The 17,647-nt window shown below is 51.8% G+C and overlaps 1 protein-coding gene across 3 annotated transcripts in view; it reads left to right on the top strand.

Moving 5' to 3' along the window:
• The window catches only part of MCOLN1 (mucolipin TRP cation channel 1), a 32,542-nt gene that overhangs the window by 4,681 nt on the left and 10,214 nt on the right, over positions 1–17,647 (top strand). For all 3 annotated transcript variants that reach the window (XM_065576317.1, XM_065576316.1, XM_065576318.1), the window contains 8 exons: positions 8,309–8,476; positions 8,774–8,933; positions 9,766–9,877; positions 13,043–13,139; positions 13,912–14,011; positions 14,456–14,562; positions 15,227–15,376; positions 16,739–16,840. In XM_065576317.1, coding sequence (XP_065432389.1) covers positions 8,309–8,476; positions 8,774–8,933; positions 9,766–9,877; positions 13,043–13,139; positions 13,912–14,011; positions 14,456–14,562; positions 15,227–15,376; positions 16,739–16,840 — 996 coding nt within the window. The remainder of the gene's footprint in view (positions 1–8,308; positions 8,477–8,773; positions 8,934–9,765; positions 9,878–13,042; positions 13,140–13,911; positions 14,012–14,455; positions 14,563–15,226; positions 15,377–16,738; positions 16,841–17,647) is intronic.

Genomic DNA, 17,647 nt, shown 5'->3' on the forward strand with positions numbered 1-17,647 from the left:
GAAGGGAGCTTGAAAGGTCATCGAGTCCAGTCCCCTGCTTTCACTAGCAGGACCAATTTTTTGCCCCAGATCCCTAAATGGCCCTTTCAAGGATTGAACTCACAACCCTGGGTTTTGCAGGCCAATGCTCAAACCACTGAGCTATCCCTTCCCCCACCATCCTCTGTCACTAGGTTGCCTCCCTCATTCAGTAAGGGGCCCACACTTTCCTTGACTTTCTTCTTGTTGCTAACATACCTGAAGAAACCCTTCTTGTTACTCTTAACATCTCTTGCTAGCTGCAACTCCAAGTGTGATTTGGCCTTCCTGATTTCACTCCTGCATGCCTGAGCAATATTTTTATACTCCCCCCCCCCCCCCCCCCCCCGGTCATTTGTCCAATCTTCCACTTCTTGTAAGCTTCTTTTTTGCATTTAAGATCAGCAAGGATTTCACTGTTAAGCCAAGCTGGTTGCCTGCCATATTTACTATTCTTTCTACACATCGGGGTGGTTTGTTCCTGAAACCTCAATAAGGATTCTTTAAAATACAGCCAGATCTCCTGGACTCCTTTCCCCCTCATGTTGTTCTCCCAGGGGATTCTGCCCATCAGTTCCCTGAGGGAGTCAAAGTCTGCTTTTCTGAAGTCCAGGGTCCATATTCTGCTGCTCTCCTTTTTTCCTTATGTCAGGATCCTGAACTCGACCATCTCATGGTCACTGCCTCCCAGGTTCCCATCCACTTTTGCTTCCCCTACTAATTCTTCCCTGTTTGTGAGCAGCAGGTCAATAAGAGCTCTGCCCCTAGTTGGTTCCTCCAGCACTTGCACCAGGAAATTGTCCCCTACATGTTCCAAAAACTTCCTGGATTGTCTGTGCACCACTGTATTGCTCTCCCAGCAGATATACAATGCAACTCCCCCACCTTTTCTGCCCTGCCTGTCCTTCCTGAACAGTTTCTATCCATCCATGACAGTACTCCAGTCATGTGAGTTATTCCACCAAGTCTCTGTTATTCCAATCACATCATAGTTCCTTGACTGTGCCTGGACTTCCAGTTCTCCCTGCTTGTTTCCCAGGCTTCTTGCATTTATGTATAGGCACTTAAGATAACTCGCCGATCGTCCTGCTTTCTCAGTCTGAGACAGGAGTCCTCCCCTCTTGTGCTCTCCTGCTTCCCCCCCGTTATCCCATTCCTCACTAGGTTAGCCAGCCTGCTTGCGAAGATGCTTTTCCCTCTCTTTGTTAGGTGGAGCCCATCTCTGCCTAGCACTCCTCCTTCTTGCAGCACCATCCTATGGTCAAAGAATCCAAAGCTTTCTCTCCGACACCGTCCACGATTCGACAGTCTCTACCCAGGCCTTTTCCCTGAACAGGGAGGATGGATGAGAACACCAATTGCGCTTCAAACTCCTTTGTCCTTCTTCCCAGGGCCACGTAGTCTGCAGTGATCCGCTCAAGGTCATTCTTGGCAGTATCATTGGTGCCCACGTGGAGAAGAAGGAAGGGGTAGCAATCCGAGGGATTGATGAGTCTCGGCAGTCTCTCTGTCACATTGTGAATCCTAGCTCCTGGTAAGCAGCAGACCTCTCGGTTTTCTCGGTCCGGGCAGCAGATAGATGACTGTCCCCCTGAGGAGGGAGTCCCCGACCACCACCACCACCACCCGCCTCTTTCTCTTGGGAGCGGTGGTCGTGGAACCCCCATCCCTAGGACCGTGCATCTCATGCCTTCCAATCGGCGGAATCTCCTTCTGCTCCCTTCCCTCGATGTATCATCTAGTCTACTTTCTGCATTAGTACCTGTGGAGAGAACATGAAAACGGTTGCTCACCTGTATCTCCATTGCTGGTACATTTTTCTTCCTCTTTTTCTGTTCCTCTTTCTTCTTCTGGAGGTCACATGCTGCCAAATTTCTTAACCGTCCCTCTGTCCGCTCTGTGCAGCCTGCTCTTATTCTTCAGAACGTTGTGCCCGTAGAAGCATATCCTGACGTCTGTCCAGGAAATCTTCATTTTCTCGTATGCAACGCAGGGTCGATACTTGTTTCTCCAGACCTCGAACCTTCTCTTCCAATATGGAGACCAGCTTGCACTTTGTACAGACAAAGTCGCTTCTGTCCTGTGGAAGAAAGAGAAACATGGCACAACCTGTGCAGGTTACAACAGCTGAATGCTCACCTTCCATAATTTCTTCCTTCTAAGAGCTTCCTCAGCTGTTGCAGCAACTCACAGAAGCCCGCAAGATGAAAGCCTTAATGGGCTCTCCCCAGGCAAACTCCCTCAGTTAGTCTCCGCTGTTCGCCACTCAGCTGGTTTGCTGTTCGCTGCCTTTTTAGAACAGTCAGGGCCACTCAAGGCTAGATCCCCAATTCACACTTTTCAAACAAACATTCAAGGACATGGTCAAACTGACAAACTGTCCCCGCAACAGACACTCAGATACTCACCAACACAGCCCCCCAATGCAGCACTTAGCGTACCTCCTCTCGGACAGATCCCAGGCAAACTCCCTTTGTTAGCCTTTGCTGTTCACTGCAAGAAGGGTTTCTCTTGGGTAGTAATGCTAGGTTGGGGCACTCAGGCAGGCTCCATATACAGGCTGAGCCCGCTGAAAGGAAAATCAGTACTTTGAAATCGCATGGTCTGTAGTCAGTCACATGATGGGAACATGAGGAAATGGCCTGGCTAACTGACTCTAAACGAGCTTGGAACACTAGCCAATGGGCAGCATGTTCAGCAGAGCGGAATCTACCCTGTAAGCGTGTGCTCCGCACAACCCCTCCGTTAGTGCATTGAATGCACAGAGCTCCATCAGTGCAGCATGAAGGCTGCCTCTTTAGGCTTGTGCTTGGTCTTGCAAAATGGAAGGGGCCCAGCTGGTTCAGTTCAGGTTTTGTAAAAACACAAACTCAGTAGAAATATCTCCTCCTAAAACTGTCATCCTCCTGTGGCGCTTGCAACTTACACGTGCCATTGCAGCCCTGTGCTAGCACATGTGAGGCTGGAAACGCAAATTAAAATGACTTCCCCTGACAGGGCTCTTGCTCTTCTGCAAAATGTTTTTGATCAACCGATGAGCTGGTCTCTTCATTTTGCAAGTGGAGAGCAATGCAAATGGGAGAACTATCACACTTCTGCTGAAAAGTAAATTGGATTTAGTAAATTTGAATAATTAAGCGAAGATGGTGGTGGTAATAATATGGGGAAGGTAACTTTTGTAATTATTTTAAACCCGAATTTCCCCTAAGACAGGGATTCCCCAACTTTTGTTGTTGCGTGCCCCCTTCCAGATCTAGCAGCCGTCTTTCTCATCATTGATACTACTTCTTAACACTACCTGTCTTTAGCCACCTGTCCATATTTGACTTATAGTGTGAAGTATTCAACCAAAAAAATAACCCTGACAAAGTTCTGAGCTCAGTTAGACTGGATAGGTGCTGGGCAACTGAACCCACGCTGTATAGTGATTGGAGGTGAGGGCTCTGTATGTCAACGTCTCTGTGTATCTATGTTCTCATTGGAACATTGTGAAGTAAATTAACTACTGTATTTTGTATAATAATTTCCCACTGTTTTAAAGCTTTATCTGAGTAGCCTATTATGAAAATGCAATAAATGAAATCCCCCGTTACACACTTTCTCCTGCGTTCCCCCCGAGATGTCTCGTGAACCCCCAAGGGTACACATACCACAGTTTGGGACCTCCTGCTTTAAGATTGTCAGTGGGGTTAATGTGGACACACTGCACATCTAATGCTCTGACCAGCATTTGCAAATGAGATGGGCTCGATCCTACCTTCCCATTGACTCTGAGTTCTGGGTTCCTTAGCTATGTAACAAAAAGGGCAACAAAAAAGGTTAGGGGTATGGAACAGCTTCCATATGAGGAGAGATTAATAAGGCTGGGACTTCTCAGCTTGGAAAAGAGATGAAGGGGGGAATATGGTAAATGTCTATAAAATCATGACTGATGTGGAGAAAGTAAATAAGGAAGTGTTATTTACTCCTCATACCACAAGAACTAGGGTCACCAAATGAAATTAATAGGCAGCAGGTTTATAACTTAAAAAAAAAAAAGCAAGTATTTCTTCACACAATATACTGTCAACCTGTGCAATTCTTTGCCAGAAGATCTTGGGAAGGCCTAGACTATAACAGAGTTCAAAAAAGAAGTAGATAAATTCATTGAAGATGGGTCCATCAGTGGCTATTAGCCAGGATGAGCAGGGACGGTGTCCCTAGCTCTTTGCCAGAAGCTGGGAATGGGTGACGGGATGGATCACTTGATGATTACCGGTTCTGCTCATTCCCTCTGAAGCACCTGGCATCGGCCACTGTCGGAAGACAAGATACTGGGCTAGAGGGACCTTTGGTCTGACCCAGTATGGCGGCTGTTAGGCAAGATTGGGACATATGTGCAGTGTGACTTGATTAATGCTGCTATAGGAACCTCTGCATGTGCATTTCCTGCCTTGTGTTTGAATTTGAAGCCACCATGTTGTGTTGATGGGGGATTTAACTCTTCCCCTTTCTGCCTTAAGTGGATATTAGGAGCTGGAGTGAAAGGAGGCTGAAGCTGCTGCTCCATGTAGTTGCACAATACAGTTGTGCAATTCAATAGGCTTGAAACTACACCAGGCTCTTGATAAACACAGGGACTTGGCTGCCCCCTGGGTAACTCCTCTGATGCAGGGGGTGATGTGATTAAAAACCTCCCTCAACTGTTCTGCACTTATCTAAATGTTGGAATTGCTTCTAAAACTGCTGTTCGAATCCCTTCCTGAGCTTGCCCATCAGTAGCCCTCGCTTAGGGTGAGCGATGTGAATTATTTATTATGATTATCTCGTCTGACACCGAGGCCAGATAATCTTCACCCAGTGAGTTCTGCATCTAGCTTGTTCAGTGGGAGCATGTCTCTGTATTAATGTGTGAATGTCAAGGGGAAAATCCAAAGCACTTCAGAGCAGGGAGAAGAACAGTTGGTGGAAGGTGAATAATATTCACATAGCCGTTGGCCAAGCAACTTGTGAAAACCCTCATGTCTGGGAAGATCATCTTCTGCAAGCAGCTAATCTACTGATGGAAATGCTGGAGTCTAAATCTCTGAGCTGTGACTAAAACTTCCCTCCTTGAATCCACTGACAGAGGGAGCTTTAAACACCACAATTCTGGCATCACCTCAGCTGCTACAATATCTTCTGGGGCCTCCCAGGATCTCATCTTCCCCCTTCCCTCCAGCATATCCAAACGTAGCGGCAAAGGTCTTCTTCCTCTCCTGTGTCCTCCTGCTTCCAATCCCCTCACTGGTCTTGTTTGGTTCAAGGTTGTTTACTCCCATCCTGCCTAGGTGTCTCCTTGCATCTCTGTTTCCCACCTAGACTCCCTCTACCATCTCCCTTTGTCATCTCTCCTCCTTTCAGCAGCTAACAGGCAGTTTGAATACACTTTGAGTGGGACGCTTTCCTTGGACAGTGGGACCAGGAGGGTGTGAAAGAAGGGTTGGGACTCCAGATTTGGGTAAGGGATGCAGCTCCCCTTTAACTCCCTGTGTGGGTGGGAGTGACTGTTCTTGGAGGTGCAAGAGGGAGCACGAACTGTTCTAGGCTTGGTCTGGACTTAAAACTTGTACCTGCATAGCTACCTCAGTCAGGTGTGTGAAAAACCACCTCCCCCAGCCACAGACCAATGCTCACAAAACCCCCAGTGTAGATGTAGCAGTGCTTACAGAAGAAGGCTTCTCTTACATAGCTAATATTCGGCGAGTTGGCGTTCCTGTACCAGTAGAAAGACTCCTGTGGATGTACACTGTGTTTATGCTAAGGGGCTATGCTGGCATAGCTATGACCGCATGGGCTCTGTAGTGTACACACAGCCCTAGTTTCTCACTCTGGTATTCTGTAAAAAGCAAACTTTGTGTTCTCTGAAGCCATCAGATCTGGCTGACTTCCTCCCCCACATCTGCTGAGTACAGAAACCCATTTGTCACTTCGGCAAAACTGCACTTTTAACTTTAAAAATATCACTAGCCGGTAAGATTTCATCGATAGCGGTAATGAATAAAGACAGTTCATAAAGACACACTTAAAAGGAAACAATAGCTGGAGTAAAATCCCTGTTAAGAGGAAGGCCTTACCTCACTAAGTAGCTGTCTGATTTAGGGTAGGGCATTTGACCCGTCAAAAAGTAATTGGTCGGTTGACCTGTCAGGCATTGGTCAAATATTCTAAAACTCTAACTGATTGTAACACTTTTTTTTTTTTGGTTAGTAAGACTTTATGGTCTCCAGTAGGCTCAGCCTTAGATACTTATGCCTAATTACAAAAAAAAGTTATTGAGCTGTTTTAACTCAGAAAAATGCAAATTATGATGAAGTTTTAAAACCTGAAAGAATGGCACCATGATACAGTCAGAAGGGTAGGGTGGGCTGCCACCTGTTCTTGCTGGAATATTTGACCGTATTTGAGTGTGGTCAAACATGTTTCCACGCCTAGTCTGATTCTAATCTCAGAGCCAAAGTATTACTAGATGATAAAGGAAATGCAGTTCAGTGTAGAGAGACTGTGAGACACAGTGAGATACTGCAGTAGATCAGGATGTGTTGCCGAAAACTGCAAGGCACAGGATATGTCATAAGACCATCCTGTGAGCTGTCTGCAAATTCCCCGTTCTGTTCTTTGTTCACGTTAGTCAGCTGTGATCCAAGAAGAGTTTGACGATACAGGGGAAGACGTTTGCTCTTTTGGTCAGTCTGAGCTCTGCAGAAGGAAGTTCCAGTGCCGTTATACCAACGGATTTAAGCACCAATAACTTTTCTGTGCATCTCTGTGAAGTTCTTTACAGACAATCCCCTCTGCGCTTGATGAGGTTGGTGAGGACTAGAGAAGACTATGGGGAGATTTAGAGACCCCTAACCAGCCTGGATGAGTAGGCAGCATGGTGGCATAACATTTCATGTTGATAAATGCAGAACATGTTGAAGGAAAAAGCTGAACTCCTTCACCCAGTTGGGTGTAAATTAGTTGCCCCTAGGAAAGGGACTTGAGTGTCACTGTAGACAGTGTAGTGGAGAGTTCTGCTCAATGTGCAGCTGCAGTCAGAAAAGCAAATAATGGGCAGATGCCTAAAGAGTAGAATAGTGAATAGTCAGAGACTAGTCTAATGCCTTTATCTAGTCAGTGGTGCAGCCTTATCTGGAAACTGTGTGGTGCTGAGAACCTCCTAACGGATAGGAGACTGAAGAACTAGAGGGGGTTCAGAGAAGAGTATTGAGAATGATTGACGGCCTGGAAAGTTCTCCAATGAGAAGAGACTGAAAAGACTGGACTTGTTACCTAAAATAATGACTGAGTGAAAAGATGTATCCTCTTTTCAGCTTTGAATTTCCCACCTGTCACTTTGTGATCAGACGGTGGAGCTCTGTGCCACAGTTCTGCATTGAGTCGTTGAAGCCAAGAACTCAGCAAGATTTGAAAAGGGATTGGACATTATACAGCTAACAATAATATCCAGAGTTGTAATGGATAACAAGTGTTGTGGAAGGGATATTGAACCTCCTGCTTCAGGTCTTTAGACAATCTACAGCTACCAGTGACACAAGTAGCCCTAGGTGGGGACTGATATCCCTCATCTGCTACTGCGGGATTCTCACCCACTCCTCTGCAGCATCTGCTGCTTGGCAAGATGCATCTTGGTTCTGATCCAGTCCGGCCGTCCTGTGTTCCAGTCAGAGTAGCTCCAGTTAGACAAGGGGAGTGTGACATCTTTGACATTTAATAATGATATTATTTCTCCTTATTCCCATTTTCCCAGTAATTGATGGAAGGTAGCTATGTTGAAGCAGAAGGCATAGTGTTGAGGGGAGTATGGCTTTCTCCTCAAAGATGACTCCAACTTAGTTCTTAAAACTATCAATGACAAGGAAGCTTATTGCAGAGATTGGGGCCATCACCATGTTCAGAGACTCCAATAGCCTAATGTAATACCACTTACTACTGCTGTCGCAAACCATATGTCCTCTGTGGAATTGTACTGTTCGGTGGCAGCTCGTAGAGTACTCTGCTGCTGCCAGATATGATTGTCAGTCAATGCTCCTCTCCTCCAGCTCTTAATGCTCTAGCCAAGGAGGTAGTTATAGTGATTCTAGAAACCAACTTCTGGGTTGGGTTGACTGAGATGAGATTGTAACACTCAAAAGGCTGATGCAGCTCTGTAATAGAGGCTGTGCGAGTGAGTGAAGCTTGTGGTTCTACAGAAGGACACACTCCAACGGTAAGCTGTTGCTAGGGGCAGCGTTCTCAGCTGGTTTCATCCTCTTCTCCCCTTCTGCAGCTCATCCTTTTTGGGCTCAGCAATCAGATGGTGGTGACGTTCAAGGAGGAGAACACCATTGCTTTCAAACACCTGTTTCTGAAGGACTATGTGGATGGGTCGGAGGACACATATGCTGTCTATACGCAGAGGGACCTCTACGATCACATGTTCTATGCCGTGGAGAAGGTGAGAGGAGGAGCACGCTGGGGTCGTAGGAGACCTAGGCGGGCTGGGCAGGGAGCCATCGGTAGACCCCTGTGTGGATACAAGACTTGTATCCACATCTGATCCGCAAACATGGTATGTGGATATCTGTGGATACAAAGCGGCTATCTGCAGATTTTCAGGGCATTAGCCTTTGGGTTGGGCAGAGTGAGGGAGGAGTGGCGTGGAGGTGGGACAGAGGGCTCTCCGTGGCTCATAGCAGAGCACTACTGACATGGGGGCTTTGGGGCAGGGTGGTAAAGTCTCCTCCTCCCCCAGTACCTGGCCATTCCTAACGAGACAATTGGGCGCTACGCCTACGTGCATGGGGAGTGCAGCGGGAACCAGTCGGCCCTCATGCTGTGCCAGCAGTACTATCGCAAAGGGGAGATCGACCCTGCCAATGACACTTTCAACATCGACCCCAAGATCATCACAGGTAAGTGATCCCCAGGCTGCCCAGTGCTTCTGGGTCCCTGGAGTGCTGTCAGGCTCCCTGATGGATCTCTCTGCTGGGCCCCATGGGCTGGTTTGTACTACTGCTCACTCAGCGGTGTGTGCACCCTGGCCTCGTGAGTATCAGGTGGTGCCCAAGCTGCATGACAGCTGAAGAGGTGGCAACAGGCATTGACTGGCTGGCAGAGTTGAGGGTTTAGTTGGGTAAGGTGACAATGCCCTGCAAAGTGTGGGCTTGCTGTCTGTGCCCGTCTCTACCTAGGCTCTTGTCCTGCGCCTCTCTGTGGGGTCTTCACACTCCTTGGTGGGGAAAAAGTGAGTCCCAGTGGCTTATAGCCCCAGCGGTACCTGGCAAGGGGAGTGCACCCAAGGCCTTGCTCAGGCTAAATCCAAGGTGGTGGGTGAGCTCTCCTTTGGCAGGTGAGTCCCCTGGAGCCTTGCTGCAGCCTCTGGGGGGAGAGGGTGTTGCTGGGAGTGCCTTAGGCAGGCATTGTCTGTTGCACCCAGCCTGCGATGGCTGCCCATAGCGCAGTGGGACAGATGTCATGCTAAAGTGCTCTGTAAACATGTGAGGGGTGGGTTGGCTTAGACTAGCTCCTGCCTCTTGTTTGAAAAGCAAGCTTAGGTCCTTGTTCTCTGCTCCTCTCTGGCTCCATCCTGGGGGCAGGACTGGTCCCTGATGTGGCAAATGGTGCCAGTGTGTGTGGTGGGGGGGGGGCTTTCCTTGCTGCTGGAAGGTGGGGGAGGGGACAGTAGGCCCTGTGTTGGTGCTGACTGGGGTGCTTCTCTGAGGACAGCCTCCGCTTCCTCTGCAGACTGCCTGGGCGTGGACCCCATGGAGAGGATGCCCTGGCCCCTGCAGCCTGTGGAGACACTCTCCCTGCAGCCCCACCCCAGCTACCGGAACTTCACGCTCAAGTTTCACAAGTAAGTACCTTATCTCTCCAGGCATGTCGTGAGTGATGGGGGGTCTCTTCCGTTACCAACGGCAGGGCACAGCTACCTGCTGAAAACAGGAGACGCAGTCAAAGCTAGGGTCTCTGGCAGGGTTACCTGGGGGAGCCCTGCTCTCTGCCTCTGGCTCAGTCTCCTCTGGGCTAGAATCCTTTGGTCTAATTTGGATTGCTGGGTTTATGGTGCGGATGCTGGTGGCCTATGATACATGGGAGGTCAGAGTAGGTGATCTGGTGGTCCCTGCTGTCCTCTAACTCTGTGGAGCTCTCCACACTAGCCAGAGGCAAAAACTGGGCAGGAGCAACCCTGGGGAGGGGAATGGGGGGCCCTGGGAAGTGTCTCTAGAAGCAGTTTGGCTGGGACAGTGTGGGGGGGGTGAAGAGTATTGGCTCTGGCACTTGCTGTGGGGTCTTGGCTGGGATTCCCGGTGTGGCTGGGAGGGAGTCCCTGTGTATTGCCCCGAACCAAAAGGGGCAAACGAGTTGCTGAGCACGGGAAGGGGGCTAGACTTGTTGCTGGGAAACTATTAGGGAGCCGAAGGGGGTGAAACTGAGGCAGTGACTGGGTCTGATGCTGGTGGAGGGGAGACCTTGTTAGTTCCCTGGCAGCGTTACACGGGGGGCAGCGCATGCAGCATCATGTGTGGCTTCAGCTCTTTGAAGTTTCCTGCTCTGATGATTCCAAATCTAGGGCCTTTGTAGTGGAATCAGCCTTCTTCATGAAAAGGGTCGCTGGACAGAGATGAATCAACTTCCTCAGCCAGAGCAAGAGAGTCACTTGCTTGAGCTCAGTTCCTCAAGTACATACAGGTCTGACTTGCTTCTGTGGGCCCTGCTAAGCTGGCACCATCTCCCACCACAGCGTCACTCAGTTCCTGTCGCAGAACTGTGCAGTGTGCTGCACGGATGCCTAGGGAGGCACAGCCCCCACCCCCAAAAGCCTTCTCTGAGTAGACAAGACAAACACAGGATAAGAGGGGAACAGGCATGGAGAGGGAAGTGACTCTCGCAAGGTCACCAAGCAGGCCAGTGGCAGAGTCCCAGGCTGGTGTTCTATCTGCTAGACGCCACAGCTTGCAGAATTGTTACTAAGGGCTTGTCTACACTAACCGGGGGTTCGATGCACAGTGATTGATGCATCAGTGGTCGATTTAGCAGATCTAGTGAAGACCCACTAAATTGACTGCTGATGGCTCGCCCTGTACTCCCCCTGAACAAGAAGCGCAAGGGGAGTCAACGGGAGAGCATCTCCATCAACATAGCGTAGTGTGGACCCCGCGGTAAGTAGATCTAAGTACGTCAACGTCAGCTACGTTATTCACGTAGCTGAAGTTGCATAACTTATGTTGATTTTCCCCCTGTAGTGTATACAAGGCCTGATGAGTGTAAGAGGCAGAGCCCCCTAGCTGAGGGGTGAAACCGTAGGGTGCAACAGGGACAATCTTCATATTTCTCAGTGGGGCAACCTGTGCCTGGGAGTGATGGAGAGTGAGTGAGGGACTGAAAGTGGCAGGGTAAAGGTAGGGCTGGGGAGGGGGACACTGGTGGACTGGCTGGCAGGCTTGAGTTGATTGGCAGAGGGAGGGGGACACTGATGGGCTGGCTGGCAGGCTTGAGTTGATGGGCAGAGGGAGGGGGACACTGGTGGGCTGGCTGGCAGGATCGAGTTGGTGGGTGAGTGGGTGTGAGCGGGGGAGACGGGTGGGTTGGTTGTTGGCATTGGGTGCTGATGGGGAGACAGATGGTGGGAGGGGAGACAGGTGTGGGGGCTGGCAGAGCCAAGTTGGGTTGTGTCGGGGGGACGACAGGTGTGGGGGCTGGCAGAGCCAAGTTGGGTTGTGTCGGGGGGATGACAGGTGTGGGGGCTGGCAGAGCCAAGTTGGGTTGTGTCGGGGGGACGACAGGTGTGGGGGCTGGCTGGCAGGGCTGAGTTTGGGGGACACTGGTGGGCAGGCTGACTGGCAGAGCAGAAGCCTTAGTTGAGCAGAACAGTTCAGTATCCTGAAAAGCTCCTGATCTTGTTCAGTGGCTCCTAGGCACTCCTGCATGTGCTCAGCTGGGCTCTGAAATGCTGAACCAGCTATTCTCGTTGTTCCTGTGCGCTGGGTCCCTCTTTCCCCTTCTCCTTCTTGCGGTGGCTCTGGGGCCTGCTTCCGCCTGTCCTAGCACAGTGGCATTGTTGCTGCGTTGTCTACAAGAACTTCTGCTTCCCCGGTGGTTACTCAACATGCTGCTAAATCTGGGGACTCAGCAGTTGAGAGAGCACAGCTGCCAGGATCAGGCCGAGCTCTGGAGGAGGATGTGATAGGGACCTAGGAGCTCTGTGGAGCTGAGGATGTGTGCGGTGACCACTGTGTAATGTGAGTGAGCGCAGGGATGGGGAAGAGACCACCAGCTTGAGCTAAAAGACATACGTCCTAGTTCTAGCAGGACGAGTCTGAAGGTGATGGCTTCCTGTTGAATTGAACGAGGGGGAGGGGGAATGCTTCCCACGCACTAACAAGCAGGAGGGGGTGTTGGTGGGGGGAGCGGCTCAGAAGGTGCCCACCAGTTAGGTCCATGACCTTATTTTTAAGGGTACAGCTGTGTTGCAGCGGGGAGGTGTGACACATGCACTACTCAAGCTAACACAATAAAAACAGCAGTGTGGCCACTGTGGCCTGGGGGGCGGCTCAGGCTAGCTGCTTGAGCCGTACCTAGGATCTTGGTTGCAGTTGTACTAGGATGACTAGCCTAAGCCACGGTGGCCACACTGCCATTTTTAGGCACTAGCTCGAGCAGAACTAGTGCAGGTACATCTACCCGAGCTGGAAATTATACCTCCCAGCTGCAGGGTAAAGACATTACCTTGGTTTCCCTTTAGACGGTGTTACCTAGTGGTTGGGATGGAGCAGTGAGTCAGAATTCTGGGTTCTGCTCCTGGCTCTGCCCCCATGATTTCAGCTAAGTTGCTGTTTCCCCATCTGTAAAATGGGCCAACACCTGCTTCTTTTGGGAGGATGGCCTGTGTCGTTTTGGGCTGAAAGGAACTGTATGGTGCTGAGTTTGTAGCGGTGAAGAGCGGCTCCCTTTTGGAGCGATGGAATGGAACGTACCACTCCAGAAGCTATCCTGTTAGTCTGATCGCTGTCTCCTGCAGGCTCATTAACGTCACCATCCAGTTTAAACTGAAGGCCATCAACATCCAGACGATCATTAACAATGAGATTCCGGACTGCTACACCTTCACCATCACTGTGAGTAACCCCGGCCCAGCTCTGAGCCAGGGCTGCAGAAGGCCTGCCTGCGCCAGAGAAATACGTAGCCAGGACTCCCCGCGGGCTGCAGCTGCCTGAGGGAAGCACAAGCCGTTAGCCTGTACTACCTTCTTCCTGGGAGATCACCCCACAGCCTGGTCGCTCTTGCTGTCAGAGAGCGCTCGCTCTTGAGCAAAGGAGCGGTCAGGCTGAATTCCTCCAAGCAATGTGCAGGTAGCTCCTTGGGCTGTGTCCCTGGGGGGGTGAGAAGCCATGATATAGGAGGAGGGAGCCAGGGAGGAGGCCAAGGTTTCTGGCTGTGGGGCAGTTCTAGTGGGGGTCTCAACTGGAAAGCCACAGTGAAAATTGCCCTTCCTCCACAGTGCCACCTGCTGACTCAAGTGACGGAAAAGTCTGCCTGCTGCTCATTCCTCTCAGCCCTGCAGAACCAGCTCAGAAGCTGGAGTCCAACTGGCTCGTGAGCCAAGAACTCTTCCCAGAGAGCCAGGAGGAGCCCAGCTGGGCTCCCTGAGCCCGCGGGACTGCCAGATGCACCCCCTCTGCATGGCCGCTAGCGGATTCTCCGTCAGAGGGTCAGTGTGCGACCCAGCTGTGCTGCTGGCGCATGCTGCCCTGCGGAGCAAGACTGCAATAAGGGAGTGAGAGTCCTGCAGTGGGAGCAGGGCTGGGGAGGACTGTCCAGCCAGAGAGGTTCCTGGCCATCCCATCCCCTCCTTGTTGTGCAGTAGCTGTCTTCCTCTGCCTTCCCCAGATCACGTTTGACAACAAGGCTCACAGTGGCCGGGTGAAGATCAGCCTGGACAACAGAGCTGACATCAAAGAGTGCAAGGACCCCAGCGTCTATGGCCGAGGTAGGGGATGGGAAGGGCAAGACAGAATTGGGGGCAGTCTTCCTCTCCCTCCGCCCCTGCTAACTGGAAGGGCCATTGGTGGCTGTGCTAGCGCTGCTGTGAACCATTAAGGCCTGTCCATTCTAGACGCCCCCTTTCACAGCAAATGTGACCTTGCCTCTGGTCTGTGCCTTCCTCAGCTAGATCTCTGCTGGGGGATGATTTGGGCAGGTTGGGTGATGTGACTCAGGGCAGGTGTCCATGGAAGACCATGCACCGCTCCTGTGATCAGAGCAGACACGCTTACTCCTTACTGCCACGTAACTAAAACCCTGGCTTCAGGATGGGCACTGGGTATCCCCCCTGCTGTCTATCAGGCTGATGACGGTGGCAGCTCACTGCTGGGCATTCTAGGCTTGGCCGCCCTGGTGTTCCTTTGCTGAGGAGATCCACTGCCTCTTCCAGGAGACAACACCTTCCGCATGTTCTTCGACGTGGCTGTGATCCTTGTTTGTGTGCTGTCCTTCATCCTGTGTGCCCGCTCCATCATCCGGGGCTTGATGCTGCAGCATGTGAGTACTGGCCTAGCCTGCTGGGCTGAGTGCAACAGGGTGCAAACATCAGGCTCTGACAGCACAGCCCCTTGCACTCCTGCAGCCTCTCAGGAACGATGGGCCTCCACTTGGGTGTAAGGCTGTGCTTGCTGCAGCGATCCCCTTTGAGGATGGGTCTCTCTGGCAGGAGGGAGGGTTCCCAGGGCATCTCCTATGAATCCCTTGGGGCACACAACTACTGAATAAGGCTGAGGGCCGTGGGCATCTCTGGGGATGGAATGGCTCAGTCAGTCTGAGATGGAGCTGTCAGAGGCTGGAACCCGCTGCTCCCAGCTGAGTTGTCCTGGAGGTGAGCAGAGCATCAGACCAGTGAAGTGAGAGAAACGTGATGATCTGACCTGGTCAAAAGGGCAAATATGAATTTTATTTTGAGCCAGGTGAAAATCTCACTCTCCTGGAGCACTGGGCAGAGCTGGGAGTTTTGCTTTGTCTATTTCTCCCTCTGCAAAGGTGAAGATTCTGGGAGATGGGGCCCTGCTGCTCCCACTGGGGCCTTCTCTGCCCAGTAGCCATGTTCCAAACCAAACATCCCCAAGGGACTCTTGGAAGTCCACCTCAGCCTACTGCCTGAGGAGCTCTGTCCCTGCTGCGGGTCCATCACCGCTCTCCGTTCTGCTTGCAGGAGTTGGGCCATTTCTTTCAGAGACGCTACAACCAGGACGTCTGCCTGTCAGACCGCATGGAGTTTGTCAATGGCTGGTACATCCTGCTAGTGGTGAGTGATGTCCTGACAGTGTCCGGGACCATCATGAAGATCGGAATTGAATCAAAGGTGAGGGGATGGACAGGCATCCATTCCTGTGTGTGCTCTTCCCCCGTCCCCCATGGGGCTATGCCAGGGAACCCTCCCAGAGAATCTCTCTGGCAAAACATCTCCTCTCCACCCTGGGAATGCAGCCAGGGCACTGGCAGGGTGTGCAGGGCCACTGGAAGGGGCCACACCTTTGGCTGTGGGGCTGGCAGCTTGCTGGGCATGGAGAGACCAGCCTAGGTGTAGATGTGGGCACTGCCAAAATTCCTGTCTTGGGGCCATGTTCCCTCCTAACTTAGAGCTGTTTGTAAGATCAGTGCAGTAATCCTGTGGCTCTGTAGCCTCCTACAGAGCTTGAGGCACCATTTGCCTGGTCTGTTCCCAGCAGGGAGAGAGGGACAGGGAAGGACCCACTCTGAGACTGGGTGGCCCAATAGCTGCATATGGGTGCCGGATTGCTGCTGTCCCCATGCTCTGGAGTGAGGGAATGATCATGGCTACTGAACACATCTGAGTGTTTAGTGATGTCCTGGTCTGCGCAGATCCATACTGGGCCCTGAGTGACGATCCCCCTCCAGTGTACAGCCCCTCCCCGCCACAGACCGTAAAAATCAGGCGTAGGGGACCCAAGGCACTAGGTCCTCATGCCAGGTCTTTGTCTCGTTTAAAAGGGCCCGAGTGGCTTCCTCCCTTCCCTTGGGAAACCATGTCAGGTACCTAGCCCACCCTGCCCTGATCCTGAGCCCAACCTGTCCTGGCCCTTGGCCCATCCCAAAGGGGACACCTGCCCAGGTTAGGACTGACAGACTGTGCTGTTGTCTTGGAGCCAGGCTTGGGAGTCCTCCGTCTCCTCCTCTCCCCTCTGATTGGTCCTGTTGCTTTTCGCTGACCTGCCTTCCCCTCGCTGCCTCCCGAGAGCACAAGGTGTCCTGCCTTGCAGTGCTGGAGCTGCCTGGTGAGGGACTGTCCCCTCCCCACTCCGGATGCTGTGAGGCCTTTACTGACGCAGCCCTTTTCCAATCCATCATGTTCCAAACGCATACCGGGCTGCCCTCAGCATCTTGTATTGCTGCTCCTTGGGCTCCCCTGTCCGCCTGCCGGTAGCTGTCAGCTGGGTTCTGCGCCCCTGGCTGTAATGGATTCATAGATTCCAAGGGCAGAAGGGACCATTGTGATCATGTGGTCTGGCACAGGCCAGAGAACTTCCCCAGAGCAGAGCTCTTAGAAGAACATCCAATGATGGAGAACCCGCCACAACCCTTGGTGGAATGGTGGTGAGTGATGGGTAGTCTGGGATACTAAGCACCTAAGCTCATGTTAATGATGGGAGGCACGTTTGCTGTGAGAGGCGGGGCCGCCTGATAGGTCTGTGTCTGTCTGCAGAACTTTGCCAGCTACGACGTGTGCAGCATCCTTCTGGGCACCTCCACGCTCCTGGTCTGGGTCGGGGTCATCCGCTACCTCAGCTTCTTCCAGAAGTACAATGTGAGTGATGCCTGCGTGCAGATGCACACAGCATGTAGTGAGAAAGCTCTGTCCCAGTGAGTGGCAATGCTGCCCGAGGTGCTGTATTCTGCTCAAAGTGAAGGCCTGGGCAGACTTTGCCCCCTCAATCCTGACCTGCAGCATGCCACTGCATCTCCCTACCCCTGGCTCTTCTCTCACAGCTTTGCCGATGCCCCTCAATCCTGACTTGCAGCCGTGCCCCTGTGATTCCAGATGGGGTTCACCCCTCCCCCAGCTCTGTCAGGGCTGAGTTGCAACCCCCTGCTATTCCAGCCCTGCTGTCTCAGCAAACAAAACTGGAGCAATTCAGTGAAAACCTGTTGTGCTAGCTAATGCTCTGTCCACTCCACATAAGAGCTCCGAAAGGATGGGGCTTCCGACGCTCCCTCTGAGAATCATTTTGCAGCCTGATCCTTGGCTCCATTGCCCTGTGATATCATGCCATTGCTCCTGGTCCTCTTCCTGGGCCACCTAAAAACCCCTCCTCCCCTGGCTTGACATGTCCCTCCTATTCCGAGGAGCAGCCTCTGCCACAGCAGACACTGGGGTCTCCCCGGCTATGCACTCAGCTTTCTTCTGGAGGATCACTGCTGGCCTGGGGACAGGCCTCAGTCCCAGGTGCTGTTTCTGCAGGGCTCTGACAAGACGTCTGCCTCCCTGCTCCATGACTTGATGCCCCCGCCTTGCTGGCTGCCATGCAACGCTGCAGGCCTCTGTCGCATCTGCTGCCTCCTCTCCCAGACCTTTGTACCACCCCCACAATTATTATTGCTCCCCTCTGATCTC

Source organism: Chrysemys picta, chromosome 22, assembly GCF_011386835.1.
Source record: "Chrysemys picta bellii isolate R12L10 chromosome 22, ASM1138683v2, whole genome shotgun sequence".
Taxonomy (NCBI): Eukaryota; Metazoa; Chordata; order Testudines; family Emydidae; genus Chrysemys; species Chrysemys picta.